At 31.8% G+C, this 26,730-nt stretch overlaps 2 protein-coding genes and 1 long non-coding RNA gene across 3 annotated transcripts in view; all 3 read left to right on the top strand.

Annotated features, from left to right (window-relative positions):
- The first annotated feature begins 16,459 nt into the window (after positions 1–16,459).
- LOC145327567 (soluble guanylate cyclase 88E-like) lies at positions 16,460–19,607 on the top strand. The gene is made up of 4 exons (XM_080171106.1): positions 16,460–16,500; positions 17,188–17,245; positions 18,137–18,220; positions 19,524–19,607. Exons 1-4 carry the CDS (start codon positions 16,460–16,462, stop codon positions 19,605–19,607), a joined length of 267 nt encoding a protein of 88 aa, XP_080027232.1.
- A 1,176-nt stretch (positions 19,608–20,783) lies between these two features.
- On the top strand, positions 20,784–21,923 carry LOC145328590 (uncharacterized). The gene is made up of 3 exons (XR_013882521.1): positions 20,784–20,863; positions 21,354–21,416; positions 21,891–21,923. It is a non-coding gene; the product is annotated as an uncharacterized LOC145328590 (long non-coding RNA).
- Positions 21,924–22,087: 164 nt separating this feature from the next.
- LOC145327566 (soluble guanylate cyclase 88E-like) overlaps positions 22,088–26,730 on the top strand; it is a 39,058-nt gene continuing 34,415 nt past the window's right edge. Inside the window, exons 1-7 of the mRNA XM_080171105.1 lie at positions 22,088–22,153; positions 23,162–23,271; positions 23,616–23,661; positions 24,209–24,328; positions 24,980–25,054; positions 25,708–25,788; positions 26,320–26,429. Coding sequence (XP_080027231.1) covers positions 22,127–22,153; positions 23,162–23,271; positions 23,616–23,661; positions 24,209–24,328; positions 24,980–25,054; positions 25,708–25,788; positions 26,320–26,429 — 569 coding nt within the window. The 5' untranslated portion in view covers positions 22,088–22,126. The remainder of the gene's footprint in view (positions 22,154–23,161; positions 23,272–23,615; positions 23,662–24,208; positions 24,329–24,979; positions 25,055–25,707; positions 25,789–26,319; positions 26,430–26,730) is intronic.

Genomic DNA, 26,730 nt, shown 5'->3' with positions numbered 1-26,730 from the left:
AGTTAGATGGCAAAAAAAATTGTGCATGTTCCCTGTTAAATAATGATTTTTCGAGTTTAAGTGGGACAAAGTCGTTTTTTGCTTACTTCACCCTTTCATTTAACAACTTTATTTTTTAAGGTTAATTAAAATGTTAAATGGATGTAATTTCCTTATTTTTGAAGCTAGAACAAGCTAGAAGTAAAATTTATACTAGAAATCTCAAAACATAAATTTTCTTATTCGTTGGCTTAACAACTTTGGGGACTTTTACTGAATTTTGATTGGTTGGTTTAACCACTACTATAATACAAAGTAGAACGATGTCTGCCTGTCTGTCTGTCCGTCCATCCATCTGTCCCTTAAGATCTCGGTAACAACTGAACTGATCAGATTCTACTCTTCAGGGTATATACCTATTGGTCCTGTTGTGGTTTTAAGCTATTTTCTTAAATTTTAGGCAACTTTGCTTTTATGTACAATTAACCTCTGACCACTCCTTCATGTGGTTTTTGTAAATTTTTCGCGGATTTTAAATAAAATACTACTAAACTTCATTTTACAGTTTTATCAAGAAAAGACAAATTTTATAATTTCAAATTTTAAGCAACTTTGCTTTTATGTACAATTCACCTCTGACCCCTCCTTCATGTGGTTTTTGTGAATTTTTCGCGGATTTTAAAAAAAAATTACTACTAAACTTGAATTAAAGTACCTAGAGGTTTTGGACCATCTAAGAAGGTAATTTTAGTCCAATGTTCCCTACCTCCCTGGGTACAATTAAAGTTGTCTACAGGGAGGGAAAAATGGACGAAAAATTAAATAAATTCTGTCTATAATAACATGAGAAGACATAATGAGAAGGACAGTAGCACCCTGTAATCATTATCAGAAAGTCTTGAATGTCCATTTAAAACATTTGACGAAGCTTTTTATATTAAGAGTTATCTGTAATACAAAGTAGAACTATGTCTGTCTGTCCGTCTGAAGCTTAAGATCTCAGAACCGATTGGGCTCTACTTTTCAGGGATTATACCTACTGGTCCTGTGATGGTTTTAAGCTATTTTCTTGGGGGGTGGGACACCCCAACCGGAAACCCCCTCAAAAATGAAAATCACCCCCCCCCCCAAAAAAAAAAAAAAATTTTTTTTCTTTTTAAAACTAAAATTTAAATAGTGGGGTCGACATCCCCCTCCCAAAAAAAAAAATTTCCCCCCCCCAAAAAATTTTTTTTTAACTTTTCTTTTAAATCTAAAATACGAAAAATTGGTTTGATTAAACCTCTTGGGGCAAAGCCCCTAGAGGCTAGGGGCGAAGCCACTAGTAACAATATAAATTGATAGGATACATACAAAATGTTATTGCTTCTAAGTGACGTTTTCTACAAAAAGGGTTGGTAGAAGTCTGTATGTCTAAAAAAATCCCTCTTATGGTTTGCAGGTTTCTATAACTATGTCTTTTAATATGTTCACTCTCAGCAAAATAAGGGAGGGTTTAAAATTCATTAGTTCCCAAAGTTTTATAAACATTTGTTGGATTTATAAATTTGTTTACCTTTATTTAATCTTAATTGGTTGATGAAAACTGGCATTGTCAAAACTAAACCTCAATGATTAGTTGTTTATTGCATCTGTTTTCCAGTTTTGTTAGACCCAAAGGGGCGAAGTCCTAGTCTAACAAAACTCCTGTAGGGCCAAAGCCCTAAAAAGGCTAATAACAAAAATTTTTTTAAAAACATTAAAAAAGAGAAAAAAGAAGGTTTAAAAAATATAAATCAATATAAATAAATATAAAAAGTTGTAAAGAGTTAGAAAATGTTATAAAATACAGAAAACATACAGAAAACAAAAAAAATGTAAACAAATTATTAAAATTCTCCATTGAAACTTTAGGTAAAAAAGCCGCTAGTCTATAATACAAAGTAGCTTGATGTCTGTCTGTCCGTCTGAAGCTTAAGATCTCAGTAATTGCTGAACCAATTGGGCACTACTTTTCAGGGTTTATACCTTCTGGTCATGTGATGGTTTTAAGCTATTTTCCTGGGGGGTGGAACACCCCCAATCCCTACAAAAACTAAAAAACCACCCCTCCCACAAAAAAAATTATTTACATTATTTATAAAATCTTAGTAACTGCTGAACAGATTGGGCTCTACTTTTCTACCTACGGGTCCTCCGGTGGTTTTAAGCTATTTTCTAGGGGGGTGGGACACTCCAACCCCCCTAAAAATAAAAAAAATCCCCATTTCCAATTTTTTTTTTTTTTTACTGCACCATGGGGCGAAGCCCCCATGACCTCCCCCCCCTCCCTAAAAAAAATTATTGAGCTTATTGTAATTTTTAAACATTGACTTCTTTTAAGAGTTGTCGCACATATAGGTATTAAATAAAATTTACAGAGGAGAGTTTTCAATTTTTGTGTATACGGTGAACAACCTGGGTTTAAAGGGAGTGTGAACGTAAAAATTTTTCATCTGATTATCAAATCTTAACATTTACTAAGCACATTTCACTACACTGATCAACCAAAAATGTCCTATTCACAAAAATATCCAGAAATAATGCCTTGATTTTATGGTATTTTCAGAGGGAAAAAGGAAAAAACAGGGAAAATCTGAACGTTTTTGTTTCTTATAATGTTTGTAGGGATATTTAACTTGTCATATATAGTTGAAACAATTTACTTACTGTTAAGGATTTATTTTATGCTATAAAATTGCCAATTCGTTTTTTTATAACGTAGTAATTAGGTAATAAAGACATATTTTAAATTCGTATTATTGACAAAAAAATACCTCACTGTCTACAAAGGGCTGAATCTCATAGGTTATATAAAATATTAAAATCCTTTTTTATTGTGTTGAACAATAAATAACCCACTTTGGAGAATTAGTTTACACTTTTATCAGACTGTTTATAAAGAAATATTGCGTCTTTATTATTTACAAATTTGTAATTAAAGGTGGGCGAAAGATGGGCCATTTAAAGTTAATTGGATACTAATAAAAAACTGTTTCTGGCTTTGTTATTGTATTTGGTTTTCAATAAAAAAATATTGCTTATTTTATCAATTTCTAAGTAACTATACATTGGATTAAAGCAAGGATTATGTTAAAAGTCAGCTTAACTGTTAGGAAAAATCTAGAACTATGTGAAAAATGTTTAATTTTAGCTATAATGGGAGAAAAAAGCAATTTAATGCACATTTTATATAATACAGAAAATTTCTTCCTTTCCCCGTACCTTATAAAAATCGTCGGAAAAAGCCGTTTTTTTAGCAAACAAAAGCGCGTTTTGCTATATCTGTGAGATATTATGAATGATATAATGTTAAGATTTGATATTAAGATGAGAAAAATTTACATTCACAGTCCCTTTAATTTTTACGAATTGAAATTTTTGTGCATACGGCACACAACCTGGGTTTAATTTTATCAAAGAGTTATGTGGCAAAGAATAACTTTTTTGAAAATATAACTCTAAAAAATTCTTATAGGAGGGTTGGCTTTCCATTACCTCATGGGGCGAAGCCCCTAGAGGCTAGGGGCGAAGCCACTAGTAACATATAACAAAGGCCAAAGTTAAACTTTATCTGAGAGTAATAGGACAATGGCAGATTGGTTATCATACCTTTTTACATAAAAATGAAATGGTTTGGCAAGGATTATTAATATTTCATTGTCCTTTACCATTATTTACAGTTTTAAAGAATCCTGAGATAAGAATTACCTTTACATAAATTCAATCCAGCTACAATGAAAGCCAAAATAGACAGGCAAAATTTCTGGATTCTATTTTGTACTTCAGTTTGAATTTTCATTGGTTTGAAATAAATGCACATTTAAAATAATCTTTGTCTAAGTAAAGATAAATATACCATGCATGATTTTATTTTACTTATTGGGCTAATTATTATTGCTGAGAGAAAAGTAAAAATAAGTATTTTTTCTGTTGATTTTTTGGTATCTATGCATTTAAAAGGAAATGGCATTATTCTCTTAGGAATTTTTTTATCAATTTTGAAAATTTGGGGGGTTGGGATTGTCCCACCCCCCCAAGAAAATAGCTTAAAACCACCACATGACTAATATGCATATACCCTAAAGAGTAGAATCCAATCGGTTCAGTGGTTACCTAGATCTTTTATAAGTAATTTATCCAAAAAAAGAAGCATGATTTTGTTTATTAGCAAAATAAGCAGTAATCTTGATTGAATGCTTATAAATAAGTTATCAAAAAAAGCATGATTTGGTATAGAAGTCAAATAAGCAATAATTTTCATCATTAGCTTCAAAGAAGAAAAAGTATAAGATAGAATCCATGTAGAAGATTTTGCCTAGCTAGCTTGAAAAAAAATTGGAACTTTTGACAGACCCAAAAGTTCATCTAGCTTTTAGTAAAATTGCATGATTACATACATTATCTAAGTTACCAGCAATAAAGAAAGATTGCTGGCCAAATTGACTTAAACCTCAGCTTTATTACCAAATGAATTTCTGTTTCTCCTAGAAATTCATGTTTATTAAAGAAAGCTTTAACTTTAAAGTTGTACCATGAAAACCTTTTGAAAAAAAAACTATGTTAGAAAAGGGGTCTTTAACTACAAGACTTGCTTTTGCTGTGCTGTGGCAATGTTTACATGATTGAGATCTTCAATGAATTTCTGGGTGTCTGAAGAACTGAAACAATCAAATTGCTTTGTATTTAGACACTATCCAAAAAAAATTACTTACTTAGATCAAATATAAATCAAAAGTTGCTGTTTGATTCAACCATATCTGGAACAAGAACTTATAGATGCTGTAGGTTGGGGCTTTTTGCCATCAAACATACCAGCTTCAGGATAATTATTCCAGTTAAAGTCTTGTAAAAGTATAGTAGAACACACTTAGAAGAATCTATACCTCCATATATTAAGATTCATATTCACACACTGTTTTTGCTTTTAAGTAGAAAGCTTTACAGTAGTTTAATATAGAAGAGAACTTTAAATAAGAAAAAGTTACTTGTAGCAAAGGCAAATAAATATCCTTAAAGGAACCATGCAAGAAATAAACCACTTTAACTGCTGAAAAACTGCCACGAGTAGACCCAATACAAAAAATTTGAAGCCTCCAGCTTCAAAAACAAAAAAGTTATAGACATTTTAAAATCATATGTTTAGTACAATGAAAATTTTGAAAGTTTTTCATTGCTAATAATAAAATTTTCATTATTAAAATACGTTGCCTAGAAAATTATAAGCTTATTTTTGGGAGAAACTTAGGATGCCAGTAACTGATAACATTTTTACAATAAAAACACCTTTCTTTATAGTAAAAATCATTAAGGAAAATCATTTTAATTTGCGTTGTATTGAGAGTAATGTAGCGTGAGAATGCCAGCCTTTAGCATTTCTAGCCAATCAAAAGTCTGAGTCCATGCTAAGTCTGCTGAACAACCAATCACAGCTGAGCATCTGTATTACTTACATTAGTTTCATTTTTTCCTGCTTTGATTTTACGCTTTCAAACGCAATTTAAAACAAATTTTTAAAAGACATATTGACTATAAAAAAGGGTGTTTTATTGTAAGAATGTTACACAGTGGGATCTTTTGACAAAAGCGGGACATCTAAAAAATTTAAAATCAACTTTTATCTATCCTAGGACCTAATAATGATTTTTAACCCAAAAAAATCAGTTTTCTCCATTTTAACCAAAAACGGCTAGGTGGGCAGGGTTTTTGCAATAATAATATTAATATGCAACATGTATTGTGTATAAAACAGTTTTCAATATGTGCGCCCTCCCAGCCGTTTTTGAGTAATTAAGTGTTTTATATTTCATGACTTGAATAATTTCGTTCTTGTTAATTTCAAATTTTCCCCCGTTAGAGGGGGAAGGAGTCATTTTAGAGCCCAAAGCCATCTTTGCAATATTTTAAAACTTTTGGAGGCGGATCTTTCTTTACTTCTGCATTATTTGCCTCTGGCGAACCATTTCGCTGTTATTTGCCGCTGATGGCGTGTTTTTTAACTATTTTTGCCGTTCCCTCGGTTTTAATGGACATTTAAGGGATAAAGGAGTCATTAAATAAAGATGTTTTATAACAACTTTTATTTTAGCGACTAAATTTGCTATATTTCATGTTTTCTTTAAAAATTTGTATTTCTAACTGGTTTTGATCCAGCAGAAATTCAATTTGGGGGATTTTTTATAATACTTGCAAAACCTTATATATGCGTGAGAGAGAAAGAGCAATATGCATTTTCTGAGAGAAAATAATATAAGTAATTATGTGTATATTCTTATACAAACTTTAAATGAACATAACTACACTTAGAATAAAGGTATTGCACAAAATCAAAAGTGTTTTGAAAATTATGTTATTGTTGTTTATATCTGTAAAAAAAATATTTAAAAACATGCCTTACAAGTCTCCTATTTTACTTATTCTGGGCCTACCTAAAAATCCCGGGACTCGAACTGGGTGCCCCTGCCACTATATTCTTGTTTACAAACATTGTTTGCATTGAAGAAATATTTACATAGACGTTGATTTTGTTAAAAAATTCCTATCCTAACCTAAGTTATGAAGGTTTATAGATTTTTTAAAAATAGGGTAGCTTCACTCCTCCAAAACAGCTAGACATAATTACCAAATGCAAATTAGAAGTTAACAGGGGCAAAATTTAAGTTATTTCTGAGTTAAAGCAAAAGAAATTACACCATTACTTCAAATACAAGCCTATTTATTGAAGTTTACTTTTGTCTACTCTTAATGTCCAAGTATTTGTCATTTGATCCCACTGTGTGTTATCAGTTACTGGCAGTCTAAGTTATTGACAAAGATAAGCTATTGCTTCCAGACGACATATTTTAATAATGTAAATTTTATTATTAGCAATGAAAAACTTTCAAAATTTTTATTGTACTAAAATAATCATTTTGATACTTCTTTAACTTTTTATTTATGAAGCTGGAGGCGTCAAATTTTTGTATTGGGTCTACTTATGGCAGGCATTTAGCAATAAAAGAGAGGTATTTCTTGCAGGGTTCCTTTAATAGTTGGTCTTCTATTTATTAATGAATTTAATTCAAAAATTTTAATAGAAACAGATTAATTACAATTTGTTACTTAGCAGTTTATTAGAAACTAGCGGCTACGCCCCTAGAGGCCTCTAGTGGCACTTTAAATGTTTTTGTTTGATAAAGTCTCTACTTTAATTTTTTTGTACGATACCTCTTCATTTGACGTTGAAGTCTCCTAAACGTGTTTTAAAATTTCGATTTTTTTGTCATTTCTCTTGGGAGGGTGGTGGTACCCTCCCCCAAAATAGTTAAAAACCTTCCCGGGACTTATGAGAAGCTACCCTGTTAAGGAGAACCCGATCGGTTCAGCGGTTAGCGAGATCCTTCGGTACACACAGACACACAGACAGACACACAGACAGACACACAGACATCCTGTTACTTTAGTATAAGGATATATAGAAAATTATAGAAATATTTATCTAACAGTCAAGAATCAGATAACCTGTAGGTAGAGTCATATATTAGCACAATTGAAAAAGGATATCGATTTGGTCAAACTGGTCCTATAATCCATAAACTTAAAACTTAAATCTAGCAGATAAACACCTTTGTTTTTTTTGTTATTTATGAATCATTCCAGTAATACAGCAAAGGAATTTTTCAACCATATGATTTCTAAAAAACTATCTTTGTCTTAAGAAGTGCAAATTTTATCTCTTTCCTGTCAAAATTTTTACATATTTCTACAAATAACTTAGCTAGATTGTTAAGAATTCTATACCTTAATGTTTAAGATCAAAAAGAAACCAAATAAAACACAAAGACAAGTTAACCAAATTCAAGTCAAATCACAACTGCTGCATTGATTTCACATTAATAAGTTTTTATTTTTGTTACAAAAGTATCTAAAAGTATACTGAGCACAATTTACAGAAGCACATCTTATCTTCCTCTATTCAAAGTAGAATTGCCTTGTATATTCGTTGAATTTGGTGTTTTCACCTCAAATCTTGAAAATTAAATATCTGCCAAGAAGGAGCAGCTAGTATTTCATTCTCAATGGTTTCTAAATGTCTCTTGGTTTTATTTGAACGCTGCATTGTCTGTTTTCATGGCAAATTTTTGTATACTTTAAATGAGTAAGTAAGAGATTACTAGGGAAATATTAAGATGAAATAAATTGAACAAAAAAATTACAAATATATACAATTAAATTAATTAATAAATGACTTTCTTAAAATAATTTTGAATACTCATTTGATACACTTTTTAAAGTATTTTTTTTAAATAAACAAAACATCTTTTATATACGCTCTTTGTATGTTTTGTTTATTTAATTAAGAATATACAACGATGTTTAAATTATATATAAAATCTATGCTTTTTTCACAATTGACATAATTTTAAAATAGTATGGTACATTTCTATTATGTCGATGTTAAAAAAGTAATGGAAGATTACAGAAACATAGATATTAAAAATGTAAACCATGTTTCCAGTTTCGCCTCTATTGAAAGTGGAATCTTATTTTTCAAAAATCGTATTGGCGTTGAAGATATCTTCACCAAGAGAGGCAAAAGTGGAATCTTACATTTCAAAAATCGTATCGACGTTGAAGATATCTTCACCAAGAGAGGGGAAAGTGGAAGGGTAGATTACAGTTTTAGAGGGCCCAAACCATAATCATAGATTATAGTTCTGCTTCTATAAAAATGGATTCAACTCCCTAACTGTTTAATCCAATAATGTAAGTTACAAAAATGCTAAATTGAATTACAAAAAAAAGCAAGACAAAATTTCAAAAAATGGTTGAATGTAGCAAAATATAATAACATAAATATATGTTTATCACATACAACTATATAAACATATAATATTATACGGCGTAACCATACAACCACTAAGAAAGTCACTTATGAACTGACTAAAGACTGCTAGTACATGTATTTATTCAAATACCCCACACACTCATACACACACACCCACCCCTCTCACTAAAACGCGGAAATATCAAGAAAAACCTACAATGTCCACATAATTTAATTTGACCCTTCTCAGAAACAACCCTCTCAAAATAGCAACGTTATTAAATAGCTTCACTAATAATATAATAAAAGATTGACCAACAGTTATAAAAGTATAATCAAGTCACATTTTGCTATTATCGTATTACAGAAGATTTTCTACAAATATTAAATAAAATCCTAAAATAAACACCAGTCGAAGCCTCTAGCCCCATGGGTCTAACAAAACAGGTTTTAATAATGTTATTTTAATTTTAACGTTCACGGAAAGCTGTCTTTAATACGTTGTGATAAATAACTGCTAAAAAATCCTTTTCAAATACAATGGAACATTTTCTTAACTCTTAAAAACAAAGCCAACTAATAGTTTTTTCAAATTTTTTTATAAACCGTAGTACGATGAGGGACGTTTAAGTTTTGTGTTTTGTTTTGAGGGGGATAATACAAGGGTTTCAGGGGGGGGGTAAGGGTTTCAAAGTTTAAGTTCACCCCTTTACCTCCACACTTGGACGTTGCAAGGATTAATTATTGGAGAGGTTTTTTGTCATCCGCCTTTAAAAAAAAAAACCTAGAAATCCTTGAGAAGTTTCCTTAAAAAGCTATGGCTCGATCATTTTATACCTTAGGAAATAAATATTCATTTATGCTAAATTTTTTTTAGTTAATAACTCATTTTTTTCAAATCTAATGATTTTCTTTGCTTTATACCATGCGACCAAACATCGATGCATAAATTTATTTATTTCATAAAGGGGTTTAATTGATCTTATATTGAAGTTAAAGGAAAATTATCTTTCTTATAGCAATAAGGAAAACACACATCGAAAACCTGATTTTAAAATATGTAGGGGTTAATAATTAGTATAAAAAATATATTTGTTCAACAGTAGTTATTTTTATTGCATAGCATAGACAGCTTTCCGATGATAATAAAATAAAAGGTATAAGATTTAGGCCTGGGCGAGAAAAAAAAACAGGTTTTGATTTTACAATTTTTTATTAATATTCTTGGAAAATTGTCTGTAATACGTTGCTATGATATTTTAGTATTGCTGAGAACCGGTTCTAATCCAGTAGATATCAATCGGTTTCAAAGCCATACTTGATTGAATTGAAACCAGGTTCAGGGAAGCTGTCTAGTAGTCTAGTGGTCTTTTCATAGTATTAGGCTTATCTTGTCTGAGGGTTAAAGGATAATCGCCATTAATATTTAAAGCCCATAGATGTTAGGAACATATTTAATTAGATAAAGACAGCTAAGAAACATACGCTATAAAAGTTTTTTAGCTGTGTTTTTGACTTACATTAAATAGTATTAAAAGCTATTGATCCATCTCAACCCAAGACTACTTTATCAAACAGGCCAAATATATATTTCAAAAGAAAATTTTTTCATTCTCAATCGTCCTGTAAAGTAAAAAACACAAATCAGTAAATAATACATACAAAAAGTATATTTTTAAAATTCTGAATTAAATATTTAATGTTTCTTTTTTTCTCTTTTGATTTAATGAATTGTAGAGATTTAATAGTTATTTCTCGTATCGTATTATAAACGGCTTTCCGCAGATATAGAATGTACAATTATAAGATTAAAACTAGTTTTTTTAGCCCCGGGGTGACGAAGTCACCGGCCAAAAAAACTGGTTTTAATCTTATGATTGTACATTTCTATATTCGTAGAAAGCTGGATATAATACGATGCTAGACATAGTTTTTTCGTAGGGATGAGAACCGGTTCCTATCCACCGGATTCGAATGAATACGAGAAATAATATTATACTTTTATTTTATTTAGCATTTGTATACACAAAGGGATATCAAATGGAAATTTCATCACAAATTCATATTGTCTGATAAAGTGAAATTTGCAGCGGGCTAAAATAGCGATACTCCCCATCCACCCCCTTCACTTCCTAATGGATGAACTACGAACAAATAAACGAGTTCGATGTTAGCAGGCTAAATTGACTACAATTTTTCCCTTGTCAAAATATCCACATATATTCTACATCCATTTATACGCAAAACAAACAAATTATAGAAATGCTATTGGCAGCTTATTTTGCTGAAAATAAGCATAACCACACATTTCATTTTGTTTGATTTGGTTTTTAAATATTTGCAATTTGGAGGCTTGGCAACATTTTCAGTGGCGTGCGAAGCACTTTGTCTAGGGGGGGGCATTTTGAAGATTTTGTAAAATTTTGCCCCCCCCTAAATCAAAGTGCCCCGGGGGGGCACTTTGCTTTAGGGGGGGGCATTTTAATTATATATACCAATTTTAAATAAGGGCGTTTTAAGGGGTGGGATTATTTGATTATTGGCCTTCTAGTCCTTATCCCTTCTTCCCCATCCCTTCCCCCATCCCTATTTCCCATTTATATCCCCCATCTCTTCCCCCCACTATCTCTTCTCCCCAATCCCTTCTCCCCACCCTGCAATGACCGAAGGGAAGGGAGCTAGAAAGCATCTTCGAAAAAAAAATACAGAAGATAATTTAACCTTCCCCCCCCCCCCCACCACAATACATTTTTTATTGGTGGAAGGGGATGTTATAAAATCTCAGCAGGAAGGATGAAAAACCCCATTAAAAAAATTTTGGGGGGGGTGGAGATAAAAACACTCATTTTGGAAATAATTTACCAAAAATTAACCTAATATGTAAAACTGATTTTAAATATTTCTTTATTGTATGACAACAAGGATGACAACATCTTTAAGTAGCAAAGCACAAAAAAAACATCCGACCTCCATGAATTTTTAATAGTTAATTATACTCCATAATGATGAGAATGTTAACATTAAGTTTTAGCCTTCTATCCTTAATTGCAATTGAAAAAATCACATTTCCCCTTTAGCATTACGTACTGACAGCCATAGTGGATTATAGAGAAGCTAAAAAGTTATATCAACATATCCTACCCTCTTTAAATGGCACTTTAAAACTCTGTTAATTTTTGATTAAGTGGTGTTTCCAAGGATTTATAAGGGCGGTGTGTGAAGCGCACCTAAAAATATTTACTCCCCCTTTGAACTAAAATCAATTAAAGACAACAAGAGTGGCGTATTTTATCAAGTTAGGAATATAGAGTGTAGTTAGTTTTAAGGGTTTTTAATGAAAGTTCAAAATTTACATAAAAAAAACATGTTTTTTGTAAGGGTATGTACACAAAAAAATGATAAACTTATCCTGAAAATAATATGACATCATATATATAGTTATACAGACAGACATAAAGTGTTGAGAAAAAGGCTTAGATAAATATCAATGCTATTTCTTTTTTATATAAAATAACTTTTTGATTAAATATTTGTTGTTTACACATGTTTTTATAGAAATAAAAACAAAATATACAATATGATAAAAAGCAGAAACCATTTGGAAGGGCGCGAAGCGAAAATTTTTTTCTTCAAATATGCAGGGAGGGAGGGGTTTTTGGGCTATTTATTACACTAGTCCCCAATATTTCATATAAAATTTTCTTATTCGTTGGCTCAACAACTTTGGGGACTTGTGTACATACCCTTACAAAAAAACATGTTTTTTTATGGAATTTTGATTGGTTGGTTAATTAAGTCGAGTTTCCATACATTTCATCCACTAATTGTAATCTATATAAGGGGTAATTTTGTGTATCATCATTGGGGATGTACAAAATTTCTTTGGTAAAAAGTTTATATTATACAAAATAAAATACTTCCTATTACCTGGCTTGTTATGTTCAGTAAAAAAAGATTAAAACCTAATTTCTACACTAATTAGAAAATTTGGTAAGGTTAAATGAATAGTAACTGTCTGATTGGCGCGAAGCGCCAAAATTTTTTTTTTGGGGTATTTCTTGATCTTTTTTTTGGAAACTGGGGTAGTTTTGCTTTTTGTAGGGTAGGGGGCAAAAAGGGGCATTTTTGTTGACCAGGGGGGGGCAAAATGGGGCATTTTTCAACATTTAGGGGGGGGCAGGGGGGGCGATGGCTAGGGGGGGGCAGGGGGGGGCGTTTTGGTCGCTAGGGGGGGGCGATTGCCCCAAACGCCCCCTTCGGTTCGCACGCCACTGAGTTCAGATATTTTAAATTGGAAGATTTTCGACAAAATTAAACCGTGGATTTTTTAAATATTTGTAATTAATTCAACTATCAAAAACGCGTATAACAATACTATAACTATAAAAAAAAAAATAGGGACCAACACGTAGTTTTAAGCTTGTTTTAGGTTAGGTTAAGTAAAGGTCACAATTTCCCCACGGGGATAGTATTTCATATGGTTTGGGCCAAAAAAGTTTACAGCAGGAGCTAGAAATAATAGGGAGGGGGATTGATCAAAACAAATATATTGTTTTGGGTGATAACACCAAACTATGAAAATTTTTCAATTATTCACTGTCTTTAATAATCTAACAGATGTTTTGAACTACACTTGCTTAAAATAAACTTTAATATTGGCCTTATGTTTAAATACACAAATATGCATTTAACTCTTTCACATTTAAAAAAAAATATACACGGTGTTTCAGAAAAAACTGCGTTTTCCATTTTTCTGACACAACCAGAAGGAATACAGAAAAAACGATTATATTTCCTTATGTTCTGTAAAAAAGTACATCAAATTTATAACAGGTGTTTTTCATTATCTCTAAAAATACGGCCTCTATGATAAGTACATAGTTTCAAAAAATGCTTTATGTGAAAAATGTTGTGCAAGAAAAATTAAAATAACTCTTTTATTATGTATAAAAAATCGTAGAATTTCAATATTAATTTAGAAAAAAGTACCTTAATGAGTTTTAAAGGTGAAATGCTTTTTAGCTCCTCACAAAAGCATTTTTAAGAAACTGCAATTTGTCATTTTTTAACATTTCTTGATTGTGATGCATTTGCAGTAAAAGAATCTTCTTTAATAACGTAGGTTATAGTAAAAAGAAAAAAACTCCTTTTTATTTGATAAAAAAATCTCTAAAGACAAAAAAGTTATTGAAGTTTGATTTTTTTTTATTAAAGCATTTAATTACAAATTATGGATAAATTATGAGTTTATATATCTTAACCTGTCAATCAAATTAAAGGATTATAGGAATAAATGAGGGGTGGGGATTTATGAACATGAGCAATTTTTAAGGTCATGTTTCTTAAGTATACAAAAAGAAAAACTAAATATTTGTTTTCAGTGAGGGAATTTTAAATGAAATTTTTAGTGTAATTGGTAGAAAATTGTATTGGCCGTATTAAGATGTTGTTTTCAAGTGAATAAATTTTTGAAAACCAACCTTAAGGCACAAAATTCTACCAGAAAAAAGCATCATACGCATCTTTTGAAATATTTATGCTTTAAAATGCGCCGTTATTTTCAGAGATATTAAAAAACACCTGTAACAATTTCGATGCATATTTTTATAGAGAATATTGACATATAATTATTTTTTTTGTACTCCTAATGGTTGTTTCCCAAATTTGGAAAACGCAGTTTTTTTATACGCCCTGTGTATGACTGCTTGCAGCTACTCCTTATATCCCTTCTCAAAGTTACAGGGGGAAAGGAGCTTTTAAACTTGTACCTGAATACGATCTCTTACTCATTGGCATATTAATTTTGGGGACTTTTATCAATTTTCAATGGTCCTAGGACAAACGCAGGAGTCCCAAACGTCAGAGTGGACAAACGTCGGAGTTGACACTTAACCTAATCTAACCTTTTTAAAACCATCTAATAGGTTTTTAAAAGCCTAACCCCTGTGGGGGGCTTATTTGTATATTCATATCTGAACCTAACCTAACCTGTATAGAATTAAATTAAACATTTTAACTCTCCTGCGTTTGTCCACTCAGACGTTTGGGATTCATGCGTTTTTCCATACCCTTTTTAATTAGGTTGTACGTACAAATCATCATTGTCCAAACTTTTTATTTATTAGAAGACCTCTGATAAATTTGAAAGCCCATGATAAATGTTTTGTTTACAAATGATTTTAACAATTAGTCTACTTTTCAGGGAAAGATATTATATCCAGGATTCAATTTGTTTGTAAAATATCCTGGTTTAAAATTGAAAAAAATCCCAGATGCAATTATTATAGGGTTGCACATACTTATTACTGGTTTTACTGGTTTCGTATTCAAAATATACTCTAACAAAAAGTAAAAGGATGTCCTGTGTGTGTTCCAATGGATCTCGCTAATAGCTGAACTAATATGGTTCTACTTTACAGTATAGCAAAGCTTTTTATATGTCAAGGGAAGGTTTACAACTATTTGGTGGGGGAAAATAACTACACCCTCCCAAGAAAATAGCTCATAGAAAACCTCCCCCAACACAAAAAAAATAAAGGTTTAAAACCCCTCCTTGCCTCAAGTGTACAAAGATGCCTCTGAAGGCGAGTATTTTTAAAAATTTACTATTAACTTTATCTCATCATAACTCTTTTCTAAGACGATTGGTCACAATGTTAGATCCTCAATAAAGTCGAGTTAAAAAATTAATCGGAGTTTAAACACCTACATACGGCATACAAACATACCCCCCCCCCCTCCCGGTCCCCTTCACCTTGATTTCTGCATAATAATCTCTTTCTTTTACTGAGAAGGGTTATTATATATTTATATTCGCTTGTCTGAGTTTTTTAGCTTTGAATGTTTAAAAGTTGTCATCCTTGTTTTAAAAAAAAATAGTCAGAATAGACTTTTATATCAAATTATTTTACATAAAATGACTAAAATATTTGGAAATATTCCATATTAAAATTCGTTTGAGAAAGTTAGAGATATTAAAAGTGAATTATAACTCTTACTCTTATCAAAGTTATAATTATAATTCCAATATATATTCCAATATTTTGGAGGATTTTTGGGAAGCTACTCAAGCTACTCTGTGATTACATTCTCCATCTTCAAATTTATGTATTTTGATATTGATGGCACAACAAAAAATTACAGAACGTTGTTACAGAAAATGTCAGCTGTTTCCTGTTGCCTGCTTTATGAAAATTCTGTACATAACATGGAAGCCTACCATAGGTCCTGGGATGTCTTTCACCTATTATATTTTGAATCTAGGGATTGTTTTAGATCCTGGGTTAGTTTTAGACAATTTTACTGACCTCTCTTCTCTAGATGCTTGTGGCGCCCTCCCTAGTAAGTGTTTGTAATAATTTGCTTTTTATTTTTTAGTGAAGATACAAATTTCAAAATGACCAAATTAGATTATCCTTGTTCATATGTATTGAACTTTAGTCATGAGGGTAAGATGAATTCATAAATTTGCATGTCAGTTGTAATATATGGTTTGCCGTAAATCAATTATAGCTATAGTTTAAGTACATTTCGTCATTAAAATCATTCTCATATTTAATTATTTGTTGACATTGTATTAATATTTATTTTAAAAATCTTTATGATACTGAAACGTTTCTTCTGTTTTTCTTTGAAGTTTTTTTTATTTTAGTGAAAATGTATGGGCTAATTATTCAAAATCTAGTAGAATTTATCAGGTAATATTATTTCTCGTATTCATTCGAATCCGGTGGATAGGAACCGGTTCTCATCCATACGAAAAAACTATGTCTAGCATCGTATTATATCCAGCTTTCTACGAATATAGAAATGTACAATCCATGAGATTAAAACTAGTTTTTTTAGCCGGTGACTTCGTCACCTCGGGGCTAAAAAAACTAGTTTTAATCTCATGATTGTACATTCTATATCCGCGGAAAGCCGTTTATAATACGATGCGAGAAATAACTATTCCAGTATGGCCCAAAAACCGATCAACATCCGCTGGATTAGAACGTGTTCCCAGAAATACTGTAAAATCGTGTATAGCCTTATATAACAGACAATTTGCCACGAATATTGAAATAAAAACATAAAATCAATACTAGTTTTGATATTCCGGGCCTTCGTCCCTCTGATCTAACAAAACAGGTTTTAATGTCCACGGAAAACTGTCTATAATACAATGTGATAAATAACTTTTATTTACGATTATTAGTAGTAAAGGCAAGAAGATATTTGAGGTCCCATGTTTAAAATAAAATATAATTAGGAAAAATTAATCTTGATTGTGAGAATAATTCTATCAAACAGACAGACGGACATACAAACCTAATTATATAACAGCTACGAGTATGAAAATATTTAAAGGATAATTAATGATGCCTATAACGATTATTTCCCAGAAACATCCATGGAATTGATTTGTGGAGAGAAATTAAAGAAAAATTGGATATAAAAGAGGTAATTCCTAATATTTTATTCAATGTATTTTTAAAACAAAGCTTTTCTATAATTAGGGTCGGTTCGTCCGTCCGACCTATTTTCGTTAATTTAAATAGGTTAGAATTGTCCTATCGATTCCAAACACTTTGAATGATGATTCCTGTAGTAGTTATGTACAATTTAAAAAGCGTAGCAACTTTATAATCAATACCAGAATGTCCGTACGTCCATTTTAAACATGTCGATTTTTAACTTTTTTAAAATAAATTTTTGTTTGTTAAAATAATCTGATTCTTCGGGTTTTTTGAAAACTGATTCCTATTACAACAAGATACAATGTAATAAGCGAAGCATCTCTATAAACAAGTCCCAAAAATGTAAGTATGTAAAACAGTATCATCTATTTATGGAGTTTTGCAACAAATTTACTTACAATATTGTTTTTACTGATGCATTAATATTCTGCTAATTCAGTTCTGACAATCTACAAGTGTTAATGTTCGTTGTCCTTCCATTTCAGAGCTTCGCTTTTATGTATGTTGTCATCCTTGTTTTATCTATGCTTCTTTACAATTCACTTTGTCTGTCAAATTTATTTCACTAAATTTATTCTTTATTTAAACACCTTCTCTTGAAATCACTTTGTCCGTATATCAAATCATCACTTTGTATTTCGCTACTCATGGATGTTGTCATTCTTGTTTATGTGTAGAAATATGGCACTTGAACTTATCTAAATTGATTAACATATTAGATTTTCTTCATATGTTAGGTTAGGTTTAGCTGAATCAATGTAGATTTCTTACTTTTAGCAATATTAGGATTAACAAACGTTTGGAAACACACAGTTTCAAAGAAGTAAAAATAATGAAAATCTATAAACATAGATTAAATTTTTTTGTCATTTAGGTTGACTATACATACAACGATGTATATCAAGAAGGCTTGGTTGGAAAAATTGGAAAGCTGGCTATCAAACAACTCAATACCAAGGTAATACAATATATATTCTTTTATTTTAAAAACTCTTTGATACTTTGATCATGCAGAAATGGGGTGTCAACATCTCCCACCCCAATTAATATTAAAAAGCCCTGCCTATTATTTTTTCACCCCCTAAAGATTTACAAACGCTTGACCCTGTGCAAGCCACTATTATGTGATTTAATATTCTTTTAATGCCTTTTCATTTGCTTCATTGTAACATCAAATATTTATTTCAGTCAACATATTAAAATACAGTGATAATGACAGATTAAGAATCCTTATACTAAAGTAACAGGATGTCTGTGTGTCTGTGTATCTGTGTGTCTGTACCGAAGGATCTCGCTAACTGCTGAACCGATCGGGTTCTCCTTCACAGGGTAGCTTCTCATAGGTCCCGGGAAGGTTTATAACTATTATTTTGGGGGGTGGGACACCCCCAACCCCCCCCCAAAAAAAATGAAAAATCTCCCCCCCCCCGAAAAAAAAAATTTAATTATTTTTTTTAACTAAAATTAAAAATGAGGAGGGGGGGACCCCTCCCCCCCCCCAAATTTTTTTTTTACTTTTTCTTTAAAAATTTTAAATAAGAAATTGGGTTATTAAATTTGACTCTCTCCTCCTCAAGTGCCCCTAGAGGCCTCTAGGGGCGTAGCCGCTAGTATTTACATATAGCATAAGTTTATATAAATCAATGATACTAAATAATAAACATAAGAATATGTTGCTAGATGCAGGATCTAACGCAAACGTAGAGTGCAAGCTAAAATTATACAGTCAACAATTTTTAATTAGTAACCCTAGAATCTATACAGCTCTGTATTCAAAGTGGAAGAAATAGAAAGAAAATAGGATACAACCACCCCAAGAAATAAATATAATTAATAAAATAGCCTTAACCCATCCCAGAACCTATGTGAAGCTTCCCTAAAATGCAGTAGTTAATGAGATCTTAGGCTTCTAATCAGCGTTGTGGAGCCGTTTGATTTTGGTGCGGCTCCGGCTCCAGCTCCGGCTACGGCTCCGACCTAAAATCCAAAAAAACTCCACGTGTATTTTTGACTTTTGAAGATTTTAAAAGTTCAATTTTTGATAAAAATGGACTTGAAAAACTTAAAAAGAGCATTTGCACATGACAAAACAGAGTTACCAAATTATGATTTATAAAAAATCTCTTTATTTATCTAGTCCGGAGCCGTTTTTTAACGACAATTACGGCTCCGGCAAAATATGGCGGCTTTACGGCTCCGGCTCCGCAACACTGCTTCTAATTTATATATTAGGATATGATTTAATTTGGTTTTGTTACAAGGATGATGAATTTTACGAAGGTATGGGGCGAAGCTTTGTTGCACTGGCCGTTGAATTGGGATATGAGATGATGCTCCAGGAATAATCAATATAATTTCCAGTAAGGATTAGAAACCGATTAATATCCGGTGAATCAGAATATTAATACCAGCTTTGTTATCCCGAACCTTCAGACCCTCGGAGCTAAAAAACTGATTTCAATTTTATAATTTTTCATTTTGATATAATAAATAATTAATATATAATGCTGTTTATAATACGATACGATAAATAACTATTAAGAGTAGAGTTAATTACTTGAATTTTGCAATACAACAGTTATGATAACTTATACTATTGAAGGCAATTGCAAATTTTGAGATAAAGACAAGGGGTTTCAATCGATTACAAAGCTTGCTTAAATTGTTTCTATGCCTGCTTTATTGTGAGGAAAGTGTGACTTTAAAAAAAACTAGGGGGGAGGTAGTAAGTAGATCCTCTACTTTCAATTTTATATTTGGAAATAAATGTGCTGTAAAGGGAACATTATCGGTCCGGTGGTTAGCGGGATCCTAAGCTACAAACAGACATATAGGGGTGTCCCATAGTGTAGTGGTTAGCGCACTATGCTGTGGTTGGGAAAAACCGAGTTCAAGTCCTTACATAGACTTTGCACTTGGTTGACAAATGCTGTCGCAATTTGTCAGATTATGATCACGCAACCTACCCTAAGATGCCCTGGGGTTGTAAGGGGGGAGATTTGTAGGAAGTTAGGATTCTACAAATCAAGCAGCTCTAACTATGCTTTCCCTCATCCATTCTCCTCGTATGAGAGTGCCATTAATTAGGGTGGCTTAATATGGAACACCTGCCAAAACTCTAGGCCAGGGTGATGTAATAATTAAGTAGCTTCCACGAGAATTGCAGGTCAGCTTGTAATGTAACATAGAATACAATCAGCTGTGCGCGAAGCTTACCAATCTAAGATTGGCCAAAGGATTCTCACTTCCAGTCTCCGTGTGCATCTGAGTCCTAACTTCAGATAACCATGGCTACAACAACAACAACAACAAACAGACATACTTCTTGTTACTTTTTATATGGATTCATAATTCTCCTGGCTATGGCTAGTTATTTATTACTCTTTAATTTCTTTATGGGTTTTGACAACCCCCCCCCCCCCCCTCGTCCGAACATCCTTAATTAAAACTATGTTAAATGATTTGTAGATGTAAATTTTCTTAAAAGGAGACATGTAAAATATATTGATTATGTACTATATCAGAGTGTTGGTAGAAATTTGCGTGATTTCTTCCTGAATTTGGACAACCTACATGATTATCTTAAATTTGCTTTCCCGAGGTAAAATTTATTGGTTAAAATCAGTAAGAAGGGAGATTATTCATTAGATTATCCATAAAATTTAAATTTGAACAAAAATACCCTTCCGTAATTGACAATTTTAATTAGAGACAAAAACAATCTTTAACTTTTTAAAATTATGATACTAAAAAAGTGTTGTTAAACACTTTGTTAATATCAATTTGACTAAGAGTGCATATATAAATACCACTAAAAATCTAACTATACTATACTATACTAAACATAAACTCTATGACATAAACTTTTGAAAATTTAGTATTTTTTATTTTGGGTTTGCAATAGTGGGGTGTCAACACCTACCTTAGAAATAAAATTGGTAAGGCCTTACTTACCCCTTTTTTTACCACATAATGGTTTACCCTTCCCTTCATAAATCGCTGTACACGCCCCCGTGTTTATATATTATTTTAGAACTAGAGGGGTGAGGTGGTCTATTGTTTAACAATAATTGATAAGATTTTCTTTATAGAATGAAAGCCCCGAGTTTCTTTATTGTGTCTGAAACTGAAAATGGAATGGTTCTAGAATACAGGTTAGAAATGTTTTTTTTTTATTGTTAATATAATTTTTTCTATTTTGCGAATTAAGCAGAGGTTGCCATTACTCTGTTTTCCAGCATGCGCTGCTTTAACTGTCGAACAATTGAACCTACCCAGTTTTACTTCTCAAAATAGCAATTTTTTTTTATTAATATGTTTATTTCTAATTTGCGAATTAAGCAGAATACCTACTCTGTTTTACTTCTCAAAATATGACACACCCCTTTAAATTTAAGGGGAATGAGACATTTCTGGCCCTCTTAAAGCTCGTCCATCTCTATACCTTTCGATTTAAGTTTAAGGAGGATGTCTAAAATCGTAAGCATACGGACAAAAGAATAATTTAGGAACTGTCATAGGAATTTTTTAAAATCTTTAATAGAACACTAGAAAATCATATCGTACAGATAAACATACGGATTTGCAGCCAAAGTGAGTCAAAGAGAAACTAAAAAATCTATTATTAGGAGCAAGAGGAGAGGGTTCCATTACTATGTACAAGGCCAGGTAACTTTTTCCAGTGTGGCTTTATTTTCACGGAAAGCTGTCTATAATACGATGCGATAAATAACTATTATTTGTTTAATTTTTTTGATTAAGAGTCTACAAAACCTTAAAATGACGTTTTGACTAAAATAGAATTGATTTTATTTTGTTACAGATAAAGGAAATTTCCAAGAACTTTGCTTATGAAATTCGTTACATGGACATACGAATGGTCAAACAAGAGGTGAGCTCACATTCCCCTTCATATCGCATATGAACCAAGAACAAACCCTAAAAAAACACATGACGCTTAATTTAGGTAGGTTAGGTTTAGTAAGGTTTACTTGATACTTGCATCGAGATGGTACTCTGTAGGAGGAATTTGCCTCCGCTCACAGGGCTAGAGCCCACCTCTGGAGTTATCTATTTCTCTAAGTTTGAAAATGAGTAGGGGAGTGAGTGGAAAGTTTCTATTGACAATTTATAGGAATAGGTAAATGCAACAAGCTATTGTTTTAGCTTCTGTGCGACAAAAGCTTCTGAAATTTTTCATGAAGATTCACCAGACCAATCGTTGACTCAATTCGCCATTATCTTCATTTGATTTTCAATGATAAACCATTTGTTTTATAAATAAACTAGCGGCTACGCCCCTAGAGGCCTCTAGTGGCACTTTAAATGTTTTTGTTTGTTAAAGTTAATTTTTTATGTACGATACCACCTTGTTTGACGCTGAAGTCTCCCAGATTTTAAGAAAATTTTCAATTTTTTTGTCATTTCTTTTGGGAGGGTGGTAGTACCCTCCCCCAAAATAGTTAAAAACCTTCCCAGGACATATGAGAATCTACCCTGTTAAGGAGAACCCGATCGGTTTAGCGGTTAGCGAGATCCTTCGGTACACACAGACAGACAGACAAACATCCTGTTACTTTAGTATAAGGATGACGCCAACCTTATTTTCATTGTTTCATAATTTATGTAAAACAATAGAGGGGGAAGGGATTAAATAACTGTATGTCCCAACTCTATGGACCCTGTGCCGACTTCCAATTTAGTCTTTGAATATCAGCCAATAGCATCGTAAATATTAACACAGCCAAGTCGCTACAATTCGAGCAGAAAGCAATTGATTAGCAGTAAAAAAGGTCCTCAAGACAAGGGCCAGATAGTTGTCTGGGTTATACATCTATACGTATTACATTTATTGTTCCAATACCCCCAAAAGTTAAATACATTTTAATGACTTTATTAGGTTGTTTTTGACACCGTGGTGACCACTTTTGACATGAAGTTTGAGAACCGAGGCTTTGTAGATTACATGGCTAATATTGAAAATCTTAAGATTGCTTCTTTCCCTCTCAAGTAAAATTAATTAATATAATTTTTATTCATTTGAATTTAAAGCAATCAAATTTTTTTTTATTAATTTTGGTAACAAATGTATACTTTTATTACGTATCTTAAAGTAGTCCCGCGAGAATGCCATATTCGGTGATTTATTGACAATACTAGCTAAATAAAAATTGTTTTGTTCATCAAAACAATATTTTTGACACTTTAATTTTCATCTAAAATATTATAACTATTATATAAAGTTTCTTTAACTTTTTACGAAATAGCTAGAATTTTAGACATATGACAAATGAATTTGTTTTGTAATTGATGCGCTACATGATTAATATTATAAAAAATATTTTTTTTTTCAGAGCTAGAAATCTGTTTGATATGTTTCCTTTCAGCATAACTTTCAATGTGAGTATTTTAATGCAGCGTTTTGAAATTTTGAATCAATGGTCAATCATTTTCTAACAAATTGTTACATTTTTTTTCTCAAACATTATCTTTACGATAGTAAGACTCAGTTAAATCAAGATTTGAACCTGTTACACTCCTCGTAAACAAAATAGCACAAAATCATGTACACTAAAAGAATATAAAATACTAGCGACTGCACCATTGGCATCTAAGGGCTCTGAATTTAAAGGGTAGAAAAGTTGACACAATATAGTCTGAAATATAGCTTAAATTAAAGACTGAAATAGCCTAAAACCTACCCATGATCTATGTGAAGCTTCCCTAAAACTAAGTCTCATTCATTTACATGGTTAATGTTATTGAAATGTTAAGCTTTGGACAAAAAAAACTTACTTCTTTTTATGAAGCATTATATTATATGATAACTTTAGAAAGAAAACAAAAATGGGGGTGTTTTCCAGAGGATTTAGACGGTTTTAGACTATTCTATTACAACATTATAATCTTGGGATGGTTTTAGGCTGTTTTAAAATGTTTTATTTAGCACGAGCTGAAAGTAGTGTCGCTTGGATCTGCCCTCATTCAAATCATTCCCAAAGTTGTTGGTCAAAATCTCAAAACATTTTTCGAGCTTGTCAAACCACTAGTGGAACTTAAATGGGAGGTAAGGCATTAGATTTAATTATAGTGTAGCATCTATTATTCCTATTTTTCTTACTTTACCTCCTTATATTTTGTTTTTTCAATGATAAAATTCTTTATTCTTAACAAGACATATCAAAATATATAATAATTCAAACTTAAAAGTAACCCTGATTTATCTCTTAAAAGCTAAAAACTTGAAGATTAATCCTTATACTAAAGTAACAGGATGTCTGTGTGTTTGTGTGTTTGTACCGAAAGATCTCGCTTAGCGCTAAACCGATCGGGTTCTCCTTAATAGGGTAGCTTCTCATAAGTCCCGGGAAGGTTTATAACTATTTTGGGGGAGGGTACCACAACCCTATCAGGAGAAATCGCCCCTAGAAAAAAATTACCCTTCCCGAAAAAGAGACTTGAACGAAACATAAACCAATTATTTCTGTAATTAGATATTTTAAATAAAAAAAACAAAGTGCCACTAGAGGCCTCTAGGGGCGTAGCCGATAGTAAAAAATAAAGCTTTAATGAAAAAACACTAAAGCGGTCAAAAAATAAGGATACCATTATATTGTAAAACTTGCATATTAATTAGGGGAATAGACACTACAAAGTAAATAGTTTGAATGGCTTACAGTGATGCAATTATTTTCGTTCTTGTTTTACTTTTTTGTAGGTTTTGTTATCAAGAATCAATTCAACATTTGAGTTGGCAACGCTGGAAGAAATTGACGAGCTGGGCAAAACTCAGGTGAAGTTGGAAACCAACAGGTTCTGTCTAAACTAATCAGAAAATTTATTCTTAGTAAAGTTTTATTATTAACTATCGCCTTCGCCCCTATTATCTAAGGTATCTGTATTCAATATATAAATGGGTAAAAAACAGCCTAAAACTATCCCAAAAATTAAATCTAAAAACAAAACATCCTAAAACCATCTCTGGACCTAAATGAAGATTTCCCAAAAAGGATAACACCGTCAGTGGTATATCAAATGCTTTTTAAACGTTGGATACATATAGTCAATTTTGCAACAAACAAGGATTACAGCATCCATAAGCAGCGAAACACGTAAATATAATTGAAAATGAAAAACAGTAACAAAAAAGACTTATGCAACAAAGTAAATTTTTAAAAGTTTAAGATAAAATCTAAAGAATTTTTATGATCCTATCTTACATAGCAGTTGAGTAAAAAACCTCCCCCCCCCCCCCCATTCCCTTGGAAATCACAACTCTTTACATTAAGAATAGCCAGACTGTCGGACGGGCAAAAGAAGTTGTATAGTAGGTTCTTAATCTTATGAAGATGTAGAGCATCCGTTAACCATACGGCAGACAAACATAGTGAGTTACAGTGTAGTTTCGCTACTGAAGACTTGTTTTTTTTATATTTTGTTTTTCAGGGAAGCACGTCGTATGGAGGATATAGTACAGAAATTAATATACTTGAAGATGAGGACATTGATAAAACTCTACATTTGAAGGTATTATTTCATTCCTCTGAGAGGGGTGTTCTTATAGCATCAAATAACTTTATCTTATTTGAGTTATTTTTGTTGGGTCTCTTTCTCATTTGGTTGAAGTAATTTTTTTTTATTGTTTGTGGGGGAGGGGGGTGGTTGGTTGCTATAATTTTTTTACTTCGTTATTTTTTTGTAGGGTTAATTCCTACTTTGTACTTACAACAATAATTAATGTGTGAAAATATAACAAAAGCTATTTTTTCTTGAGGGGGGGGGGGGTAGATTGGATTAAGGATTATGATTTCTAAGATATTACTTAATTAATACATTCTTTGTAGTAGCATCCTAGTTGTAGGGTAGATAGAAAGGGTTAGTTATATTTTGAAGGTCTACTTGCTCAAAATAATATGTTATATAAAAGATTTAAGCCTTAAGGCCCAAGGGGACTGATATGTTAGCATAAACCAAAACAATAACAAAGTCACCCCAAAAATTTCTTAGGCTGAAACCTTTTGGTAAATTGATTCAATTTTAAAATTTCTTAAAATTTAGGGTACCATACTGCATATAGCTGAATGGCAAATGATGGTGTTTCTTGGATGTCCCATTATGAATGACCTCAATAACCTGCTCTACACCGGACTATTTGTCAATGATCTCAGGTATTTAGTAGTAAGCTTTTCATGTCTGTAGCTGCTGTATCGTTATGGTTCTCCTTTACAGCAAAGCTTCTTAAAGGTTCGGTGATGGTTTTAGTTTATTTTTAAAAAATAAGTCTGGGTATGGTCATAGGTTATTTTTCTGCCATTCCATATCCCTTCGAATATAGAGCTCCTAGATGCTAGGGGAGCAGGTTTTATTCAATTTGTATATCTGAGTTTGGTTTTTGGCTATTTTCCTACTTTCTTTACTACTTCGAATACATAGCTCCTAGATGCTCTTATTCATCCCCTTTAAAGTTTA

Source organism: Acartia tonsa, chromosome 9, assembly GCF_053477335.1.
Source record: "Acartia tonsa isolate MP-2025a chromosome 9, ASM5347733v1, whole genome shotgun sequence".
Taxonomy (NCBI): domain Eukaryota; kingdom Metazoa; phylum Arthropoda; class Copepoda; order Calanoida; family Acartiidae; genus Acartia; species Acartia tonsa.
The sequence above is the reverse complement of the archived record's forward strand: the minus strand, read 5'-3'. Positions and strand labels throughout refer to the sequence as shown.